Source organism: Limulus polyphemus, unplaced genomic scaffold, assembly GCF_000517525.1.
Source record: "Limulus polyphemus unplaced genomic scaffold, Limulus_polyphemus-2.1.2 Scaffold9968, whole genome shotgun sequence".
Taxonomy (NCBI): domain Eukaryota; kingdom Metazoa; phylum Arthropoda; class Merostomata; order Xiphosura; family Limulidae; genus Limulus; species Limulus polyphemus.
In genome coordinates this window covers 9026-20793 of record NW_013675578.1, presented here as the reverse complement: position 1 = coordinate 20793, position 11768 = coordinate 9026, and the positions used below count along the sequence as shown (strand labels likewise).

The window sequence follows — 11768 nt, the reverse complement described above, 5'->3', positions numbered from 1 at the left end:
TTCAATTGTTATTTCATAATTGTTTTATCCCACTAAACTCGTGTCAGTCTTTCAACTTTGTAAATATAACATTTACAATATTTATTTTGTTTTATATCAAGCATTCTCTATTTTCATTATTTGTAGTTCCTTCCTCTTTTTGTAACAAACTTTGTCATAACCCAGATTAAACGATGTTTGAAGCCCACACCTAATTCTAAACATATCAAACAAGCGTATATTTAAGCCACCTTCAAAAATTCGCGATACTGCCGGTAGGGGGGTTCGTTCGTTTTGAATTTCGCGCAAAGCTACACGAGGGTTATCTGCACTAGCGGTCCCTAATTTAGCAGTGTAAGACTAGAGGGAAGGCAGCTAGTTATCACCACCCACTGCCAACTCTTGGGCTACTCTTTTACCCACGAATAGTGGGATTGACTGTAACTTTATAACGCCCCCACAGCTGAAAGGGTGAACACGTTTGGTGTGACGAGTATTCGAACCCGCGACCCACAACTTGCGAGTCGAGGGCCCTAACCACTTGGCAATGCCGGGCCCGGTAGGGGGGGAGGAGGAGAACAGTGATGCCATTCCGTAATCGAAAATTTTAGCCGATCGCACCATAAATACATGCACTTTCCTTAGAAACGTTTCATAACACACACCGTACATTATAACAAATAACCACATTGCCCAAGTGCAATACTAGATAAAACAAGAAAACTCATCATTACGTTGTAAAATTATTTTAAACTTTGACGCAGTACAATTGTACGAATATACAAGTTAAAAAACAAAACGTTTTATGGCCCTAACAAACCTGGCCAAAACATGTAACAAAATATTCGTTCTTATTAAATAATTATTTTTAAAAATAAAAACACTTTTTGGTTGAAAACAATAGTGAATATAAACTTTGCAATAAATGGGCGCGTAGGCCTAAACATTCCACTATTTTGAGCCGCGGCACACGAACAGTTCTTCTGGTGTAAAAGTACACGTGCTACGCGTGACATTAAACGTCACTTTTGTTTAATATCGACTGCTAACTTTCTCTCCAGTTTAACTTTCATTCACGGCATTAGGACGGTTTCCAAACTGGAACTTTAATTCGTATTAGTTATTCATGTATACTCGACTTTTGGAAGGTCCACCAGAGACCATCTACCAATTTTAAATGAAACTGTTTCAATAAGTTAAGTGCGTGTGTGTGGGTCTTTATTTTGTAATTTTCATCAAAAGTCACACAGCAGATTTACATACACCTGTGAACACGCTATCGAAATAGGCCATTTGATATAATAATTTCATATGAACCAAATACTCAAAGCGCTAAAAATCGAATAATTCTTTGCTAAACAGAGAAAGGGTTAGTTGATGCCAACACTGGAAATAAATGATTTATGTATAACATTTGTACTAACCTTAAAGTCTACAGTGAGTTAAACCTTTTCTTTATAAAGCGACCGAAACATGCAAACTTTTCATGTTGACCGTCGGCTAAATAGTTTTCATCGTGCATTTTAAGCGTTGTCTTTAAATTTAAATCATTTAAACCTGCGACAATAAATATGTCGGACTTCATGAATGGCTTGATTGAGAGAAATAATACAAAATTTTGTAGTTATGAACATCTTTAGCTTTAACATCAAAACATAGCCAATAACTGAGAAAAATACAACACTACAGGAGATATATACTTAACTTGTCTTATGCAGGAATTACCAAGATGTTGTAATAAGAGGACCTGTGAACTATATAACTCTAGGGCAATTATTCCTAATTATTAAACTTGCAAGTGTTTTTCCGTCGAAAACAAGCTCCTTAGTATTCACTAAAAGTTCAAGTTTGCAGGTGGATTTTCAAAATCCTCAAATGAAATAATAAAAAGGATTAATATTTAAGGCACAGGTTAAATAATGAACAATATGATGATGAATAACAATTAAATGCAAAATGTTTAGTTACAGGAATGATATTTGAATAAGATTGCACCATTTGGTAAATTCTGAGAGTTTAAAAGTAAGTTAAATAACAATGTACTGTTAAGTTTGTCACAGAAGGATAATTTTACATTTGGTAAACCACATGCTGCACCATTCAGTAAAATGTAATTAATTTCTTTTTTTTTAAATACAATAATAAACAAGCTGAAGGTTCAAATTTTACCAAATTACATTATTGGCTGCCAAATTTTACTGAATGACCCATATGATTGGTGAGGTGCACTGTGGACCTATATTTAATACCAGATATTGTCATGTAGGCTGGACTGAGAGTTTGTTTTTAAAATTATGAAAAAAATATGTTTAAGTTCCTTTTGCTCTAGTTACCTATTATGTTTGGTCATTCCCCTATGCTATCATAACGTTTTTGTGAAATATTGCTGTAAAGTAAAATACACTATCAAAAATTACCTTTTCCATTAATTTTTGTTCATGCCTATGTAGTTGAAATGGCCGTTACAGCCATAGCAATATTAACATACGTACTTCCAACTAAGTATTTAGTAAAGGAAGTTAATTTGGAGGGTCTAGGTAAAGCTTATGTAAGATGTAACTTCATGTGAATTCTAGGTCTGTATCTACCATGGTGGTAGTAACTAGATGTGTGGTTTTCCCACAATATAGGTAATTCAATGTGGGCTTCTTAAACGTACCTCTCAGGAAGATTTCACAGAGGTTTCTTCAAAAAATGTATTGCAGAGTAAATCTAACTTTGACTGAGTTCGAAGAAAGAGACTGAACTCCATTAAACAAAGTTAAAATCAATCAGAGACAAATGTGTGAACAGGATGAAAGACATTGTCTTTATTGGATATATCTGTCAAAAGCTCTACAGAATTATTCCAGGCTGAAAAAGTATTGCATTATATTCACAGACTCTATAATGTATTCTTCTCAGGGCACTTGTGCTACCTATATATTTGTTGGTTATTCCAACAGAATAAAGAATAGTAAGGTATCACCTGGCCTACCAGCGTTTTTTAATATTTAACTTTACAAGTCAATATTAAATACTCATGTATAATTATTTTGATTTTCTTTTTGATACTTAATGTACTGTGAGATTAATAAAAAACAAGGCCTATAAAATACAAAAACTTCCACCTTAGAGCAACATTGAGATTCCTAGCCATTATACTAATTTATAGGACAGGAGTAAATGTTTATATATTGGCATAAAACAAAACTGTTACATGTTACCAGTAATGACAACATATATTATAGCATGTCAGTTTTTTAATATGGAAACAATACTCGTTAAATGCCAACTGAGGAACGAAATACCCTACAGAATGGTGAATGATGGCAGAAGAGCAATAAATAAAACTAAAAAAATCACTATAAAACATCTATAAAATACTTGAATTGTGTATATTACTTTATTTTTCTTGTTATTCTTAGGAATTTATAAACAATCAACTTTTTTTAAAACAACCAAAATTATAACAAACTATACAAAAACAAGTTTTTTGTTTTATGATATTCCAGTTATCTACTTCTTAACGAACCTAAGAAACAATGAATAATTTTACCGCAGATAATAAACTAAACGAGAAAAACATACTAAATAACGTTATCATAGTATAAATTATCAGTTATCCCACTAAACAATAACTTTAGTTTTGATATTTAAAAACACCACCAAAGTGGTTTAATATTAAAAGGTTAACATTTGTTAGGAGTGAGTCTGATTAAATCTTACATCGTTTCAACAGTATTTTGAAAATGATTATGACATCTGTATTCTACCATAAAATTATAGTTCACTACGTTCATTTAAATGCAAATTTCAGTAACTGGTTTCATAGGAAAAGTAATTTTTGAAAATTAGTCTGATGTATGCATGTTTTTTTTATACATAGTTACTTAATTTTAGTCTTTTTTAACACCTTAGAAATTCCAAATTTTGTGATAATAATAGTATTAAAAAAATGCCAGTCTTTTGCTCTAATCTGATAAACTATATTGGTTAGTTACAATTTCAATTTGTGTTGCTAATGTATCTTGCATAATATTCTCTCTCACACGCACACTGCTACAAAAACAAAATTCTGTGTGTGAATATTTACTTGCTTGATTTAAAAGTCATTATTTATAAAAATACCACACCAGTTGTTTTCAGGACTTCTTTTTAGAAACCTATTTTTTAAAACCCTTGCAATGAAATAAATTGTAACATCACTAAAAGAATAACTTATGTATGAGAACACATATATATGAAGTTGTACATGTCACAAAATTTTACATAACTAAAAATATTTGGTTAGGTCATGATTATTCTCAATGGTTTATCTCCAGAAAAAACACGATCTTCAAATAGCAGGTTCTATTAAGTGACTTTACACAATATATCAATAAATCACAATACATATCTATCAATCTCACATTGTGCAAATTCAATGTATTTTTACATCAAAATTACTAGAGCAGAAACTAACATACTTTCATTGCAAATTTTGATCTGTACTAAATCTACTGTTTGCATGCCTAGATTCTGTAATTGTTTACATTAACATAGACAGGCGTATGATCTTTTACCCAGCTTGAGAATAGTAATATACCAACTGCAGTAACTTTTATAATCAGGATGTGGCCTAAAGTGCTAGATCTGAGACCCTTAGAATTCAGTTATAGCTATTCCTAACTTTAAACTACTGACCAAAACAAAAGCAGCCAGTTGGCAGCATCAATCACCACCACAAAGGCTTTTTCTGACTTTTTTAGCCAAAGAATAGAATTGAATGTCACATTTATTAGATTGAGTGTTCATCAACATAAAGTCTTCACACCCTTCAATCTGCATGACAAGTTAACTCGGAAACCACGCATGGCTCAGTTGTTTTAAACTTTCATGGAAAGGGCTATTTTTCAGTTGGAAATTTTATTCCTTTTGTCATTATTCTAGATGAAGGGTGACCATGATGGGCTGAATGGATTTTTTTTCACCGTTAAAAACATGTTAATAAGAGATGTACATAAGTTTGATATTTTATATTAAAAGTAAAAAAAAAAATATGCCTTTTTTTTCTCTTTACAACACTTGTTTATATCCAAGCTAACCAACTTAATATTCTCTTTCCACACTTTAACTACGGAATTTGATTTTTAAACTTCTGTGAAGTTCAATATTTATTTTACACGTATTCAAAGATTATTTTTTTTTATTAATTTGTTTATCATAGTTTTACAAATATCATAAAACTAATATCACTCACATACATGGAATTTATTTGTAATAATCTTGCAGTACTTAAAAAAAGACTGTTGACAAAAAATGGAATTAATGAAAGAAAGCCGTTTAAACAGTGCAATGACTACAGTTTTTAAAATCAATAAGATAGTTTTAAACATTTAATAAAATAAAATAAAAATGTTGAAAACCACCAAATACACGCAAACATACACTGAAGCTAAATTTGAAAATACAGTTAATTTATTAGACTTTTACCACATATAAATATATATATATGTACGTGTATATATATACGTAGGTATGTCTGTTAACAACTGTAAAAATATTTAAAGATTAAAATCTATATAACAATTTAAATACTTTATCTCTCTCTATCTTATGATATGAAATCTCTATTATTTACTACAATCCCTGAATTAACACCACACCATTTCATCTTTAACTGAAAGGTTAAGAAATGTAGAAAACAATTTGTAAAAAACAAACTTCCAATAAAATCAGTCAGTGGATATTTCTTTGTTAAATGCAACAAAACATTCTTAAAGCACAATAACAAGTATGAGGGCAGTAAAGTATTGTTATTACTATTATAATTTGGAAGTCAAACATATCATAGAAGAAGTCCAAAACTTTAGCACATGCAATGAGCAGCGGGGACACAGAGGATGGAGAAAAAGAGCAGAGACTAAATTCTGATCTTATTGGTGAGCGGCAATATTCATCCACCATATAGAGAGGAGAGAGAGGCACCAGAGTAACATGCATCCACTGGTGGCAGTGCAACCGTTACCATTCTCTAGTAATTCCATGTTCTTGAAGACCGTATCCCAGGATACTGATGAAACAGGATGTACCCCTATGTCGGATTCTAAACACACATAGAGAAGTAATGAAAAGTTAGTACTTGAGATGAAACAGCTATTAGAACTTTGAGGTTCTTTTTGTTGTTGTTAATAACAAGAAACTGTGACTTACTCAAGAAAGGTAAAAGCCTTTTTTTTTAAGTATTTTGCACAGAAAATTGTATAAGTGCAACAAAAGATGTGAATTAGAAGTGCACCTTTTACAGTTTCTGTAAAACAAGCTGCTGTAAATTAGACGTGCACCTTTTACAGCTTCTGTAAAACAAGCTGCTGTAAATTAGACGTGCACCTTTTACGAGCTTCTGTAAAACAAGCTGCTGTAAATTAGACGAGCACCTTTTACGGTTTCTGTAAAACAAGCTGCTGTAAATTAGACATGCACCTTTACAGTTTCTGTAAAACAAGCTGCTGTAAATTAGACGTGCACCTTTACAGCTTCTGTAAAAATAATGGTGGATTGTTTTAATAAGTTTTCATACTATTTTGATAATCATGTTACTATAATTGTTCTCATAAAATGTCTACCACCTAGAAACATTTTTGGAAAAAGACTTGTCTAAACTAATGAAGCATAATGTTTATTTAAACAACATTTATCATCACTGGACGTTTTGCATGTGCAGAAACTTGTAAAAAGTACAGTTTTTAGTAACCTATATTAGACTCGTGACAATTTTAAAGAACTGATAGGTAGTTTCTCAAGATAAGTCTCATAATTTTAGGTTTTAAATTACTTTTTCTTGACTACAATTCAACACAGCAAACTGTTATTTCATATAAAACTTTGAATTACTTGACATGAACAGTATTATACTCAGCAGGTGAAAATCAATTAATACTAGAACTGGATGATTAGTGGTATTTGATCATTAACTAGCAGTTTTCTTCAAACTAACAAGAAAAAAAAATCCTTCTCTCTAATCAGCACTTCAAAATTAGGAACAGTAGCAGATAGCTTTAACACAACAAAGGGTAAGTAAGCGGTGACAATATTTCAATTACTTCGATAATTGGAATAATAAAAATTGGGAACTTCAATCATCTGATTATTTTCATGACAATCGATTTAATTGTAATTTTAATCAATCAATTGTTGGAATAATCAGAAGTATACAAATTGGGATTTCAGATAATCAGTTAATCTACATGGCACTAAGTGATGTAATCTCTTCTCATAGGTAATGAATTCATCCAGTTCTATTACACACAAATTTCCATGAAGACTGTGTATTACTACTTCTAATCTCTTGTTCTTGTAGTTTGTAAACCCTGAGATATAGTGTTATAAACCTATACTGATGTCTTGAAATAAAATACATTATCATCATCATTAAATTATTCATTATGTATTTGAAGCATTCAATGTAGCAGAAGACTACATATTGTTTTATTAAAGACCTAAATATACAAACAAGCAGCCTTAGAGCTATAACAATTTTAGTCATACTCTGAATATTAACATGATTGAGCAATTAAACAGAAATAGAGAATTCTGTGATGTGATGTAGTAACCACAAAACATTCCAAGTTTGGTACACAAGCTGTGATGCAATGTAGTAACCACCAAACATTCCAAGTTTGGTACACAAAGCTGTGATGCGATGTAGTAACCACGAAACATTCCAAGTGCAGCACACAAAATGAAGACTTGAGTATATCTTTTAACCCAAGATATTCTTTAGGAATGACGTTTTATTGTACTGTATAAATAAATATCACTCATATTTTTCGTGAGCCTATATTGATGTACTCCAAGCAGGTAATAAAAGTAATCTATAAACATTTTTTTTTTTTTATAGCAAAGCTACTAAGACTACTTACTACACTAATTTTGAATTGCCGACTGGAGATAAAGCAACCAGCTAGCATGCATCCATAGCACATTCTCAGGCTATTCTTTATACCAACAGATAATGGGATAGAATGTTACATTATATATAACGTCCTCACGACTATAGGAATGAGTATGTTCAGTAGAGGGTATTATTAAACTGAACAGTAAAATATTTTAGATCACTCTTAAGTCTTGCCCATAATGAAAAGAAAATACAGTTAAAGTGACTACACATTATTGTTATTTCTATGACACTTATTATTGTATCCTGCTTTTAAAATGGTCAAGGAACAAAAATCTTTTACATAAACTGAACCTTAATGAACAGTTTGATATTCCAATATTTTGTCCATGATCAACTTTTACTTAGTAGTAATTATAAATAGCTTTTCATAATTTAGGCATTTATTTTACAGTTTTTCTTCTAAATGCTTTAAAAATACTAGACTTTAAACTTAATATTAAATGACTGAATATCTAAAAATAACCTTTAATACTTTTTGTTTCTTATTAGTTGTTGTTTATTTTAAATCTACTTAAAGAAACTTTCAAATGAAAATTTTATCAAATGACGAAGAGAAATTACAGAACAATAAAATTATTACCTATTTTTAGCAAGTAATACAGACAGGTCTGGGTATTCTAGACTTTGATTTTTTTTTCTTAATGTCAAATGAGATTTTTTTTTTTATCACTACTTGCTGCTTGTGAAGTAAAATCCAGGAATAAAGGTTTCATGTATTGACTGCATTCAACAATCCAACATGCTCAGACATTTACTTTCATTTTCAATGGATTCAATTAAATGATAAAAAATATCCAGTTTAAGGAAACTGAAGAAAAGTATAAAATAAAAACACCTGTACAAAAATTTCAGCAGTTCATCTCTAATAGTGTGTATTTCCCAAATTACCGTTACCACACGAAAAATACATTTGAACATACTTTACCAAAAACCATTAACATAATATTTAAGGACAACAAGGGACCTATTGGTCCATCTAGGCTATCCCATCCACTAAATTAAACCTCAAAGAAATAAAATAAATACTTACTTGAGACAAATCCATTTCTAACACTTTCAACAAACTCAGACTCCTTTTTTTCCACACTACTGATACCCGAGCATTTGTGATCTGATTGAGTCATGCCAGGAAAGGCAGTGGAGTTACAGCTGGTACTATTGTTGTCATAGTTGAAACTGCTGACATTGTAGTTAATGCTATCACTATCATTGAAATCCTCATCCAGCAGTATGATATTTTCAGTAGAAGGAAGTAATGATTCATCCTCAGTAGTAGGAAATGTTGAGGTAGAAGTAAAATTTGTTGATATGGAAGACCCTAAAGATCTAAGTTTAGTTTTCAGCAAGGGTTGGGGATCCTCTGAGGTACCGTAAAAGATCATTGTCCAGTTTGTAAGTGAGGCACGACCTGATGAACAAATAAAACAATCATTCCTCGTGAGTAGTAGCTTTTTACGATGTTTCGCAAACAAATAAAACAATCATTCCTCGTGAGTAGTAGCTTTTTACGATGTTTCACAAACAAATAAAACAATCATTCCTCGTGAGTAGTAGCTTTTTACGATGTTTCGCAAACAAACAAAACAATCGTTTTTTGTGAGTAGTAGCTTTTTACGAGATTTCACAAACAAACAAGACAATCGTTCTTCGTGAGTAGTAGCTTTTTATGAAGTTTGACATCACCTGATTTACTCATATTTACATTTTATTATCAAGTGTAAATACACAAAAATAGATCAGTTACTCCGGAATCTTTTGTCAAAAATTATTAAAAGCAAAATTTTGAATAATACGTTCTCAAGCTTATAAAATATTACCTATATAGCAACTCAGCCTTCAATGACACTAAAATATTAGATACAAAATAAAAAAATAAAATGTTAGTACAAAATTCAGTTTTCAAACTTGGATCGGAGCACACCACAATATTTTAAATCCTCTAGACTCATTAACACTGAAATAAAACAGAATTCTTGCAAGTAATCTCACAACTTTAGCAAATTTTCTGTCCACATCACCTGTTTATGTAATGAATATATCTGGTGGAACAGCAGCAATGTTCGTCCAGTAAAAATAAACAATCTTTGAAACAAATGTTATTGAAAAATATTAAACTAATACTGAGCATGGCAGTCCAAATATAAAATTGAGAGAATTAATAATGTTAAACTAGGTGGTAAGACTAAGTTTTACTGAATGATACTGACAGTGTTTAATTGTAAAAAAAGGACTAATTGTGCATAATGACAGGATAATTGTGGATAATGACATCATTCACAGGACCCAGTCAGGGAATAAAACCTTGGGGTTTTCAATTTTAAAAAGAGTTAAATATAAATATAATAATTTTGATACACAGGTTTATAAAAAAACAACAACAGCACGATCCACTCAACAAGCTCTAAAATGTTATGAAAGACAATATATGCTAGAAACTGATACATTAGATACAATAAACAGTCATAAGTATTGGAGTTGTGTAGTGTATAGCTTGTACAATAGTACAAAAAAAATGTTTATAAGCAAAAAAAAAGATAGTGTATTCTTCTGTACAACAACAGAAGTAGTAGCTACATCTGTTTGATATGTAGATATTAATTGATTATACAATGTCTATTAACTTACATACAACAAAAATAACAGTCACTTTCTTTTCAAAGGCTACACGTTGTTGTTTTTCTTACATGTAGTTATTAACTATTCAGTGGCTATCTTCTGAAATAAGTAACCAATAAGTTAAGTTTTTTTTATAAAATTGAAAATAAAACTTTACATTTGAGTATTAATTATTAATAGGAATGGAAGAAAAACTGTGAAGAGAAGTTAAAGTTAGCTAAAATGGAAACAAATATATTTATTGTGTACTTCCTAATTTGGTAGAATATTTCTTAAGTACAGAAAGCATCATAGAAATCTAATTTATGATAAATTCACTAATTGTTAATTATTTCACCAAAGAACATCATAAAGATGCCATAATCACTTAGTTCAGAAAATGGCTTTTCTATTGGTTATAAACATGTATTACTGACCAGTAAGCATGACTAAATAAGTAATTTAAAGAGCACGAAGAACTGACACTAGCTTCTATGGTGGTTATAACAAATTTATCGATATCTAAAGAAATAAAGAATATGGGAGGTTCTTATTTTAAATTCTGTCAATATCTATAGTTGCTGTTTCCAACTGCTGGTCATTCTGAAACTTGAATGACGGCCGGAAGAATGAAACCTGAATGAAGGCCGGAAGAAAACTTAAAATGGAGAATTCAGGTGAATCATTTGACAAAAGGAATGGAAGATTGAGAATTTATCTAAATATTTCCTTTTTAAATTAAGAAATTAAAACATATAATATAAACATAAATGTTTTGATGCCAAGTTTATGGACATGCATTGATAATAAAGTTGTTTGATTAAGTTTTGAGCATTACTCTGTAAAAGTGACATGCATACTTTGACCCCCCCACCCTTTGCACCTAGAGTAAAAAGAATTCCATCTATAGATGTGGGGAGAATAAGATAGAAAAGTGGTTGGATAGAAAAAAGGCAAGGGGTTGTTATAAATGTATTCCAGACAAACTGGATTAATGTCACAAATGGGGTACCCCAGTGTTCAGTGTTAGGACCTTTACTCTTTATTTTTATTATTTAATCAATGACATAGATGAAGGAATAGTCAATAAATTACTTAAATTTGCAGATGATATTAAGATCTTGGATGTTGATGGCTGTGAAAAGGATGCTGCTGATTTACAAAAGGATTTAGATCATTTAGTGAGTTATGCAAATAAAAGGCAGATGGGTTTTAATTATAATAAATGCAAGATAATGCATGTGGGTTATCATAATTTGAATTATAAATATAA

General features: G+C 30.8%; 1 protein-coding gene across 1 annotated transcript in view; it reads right to left on the bottom strand.

Moving 5' to 3' along the window:
• Nucleotides 1–4120: 4120 nt before the first annotated feature.
• LOC106476173 (furin-like protease 2) overlaps nucleotides 4121–11768 on the bottom strand; it is a gene marked incomplete at its 5' end in the record, with an annotated part of 14328 nt that continues 6680 nt past the window's right edge. The window contains 2 exons of the mRNA XM_013936841.2: nucleotides 4121–6046; nucleotides 8931–9308. Of these exons, the coding sequence (XP_013792295.2) occupies nucleotides 5877–6046; nucleotides 8931–9308 (548 nt within the window). The remainder of the gene's footprint in view (nucleotides 6047–8930; nucleotides 9309–11768) is intronic.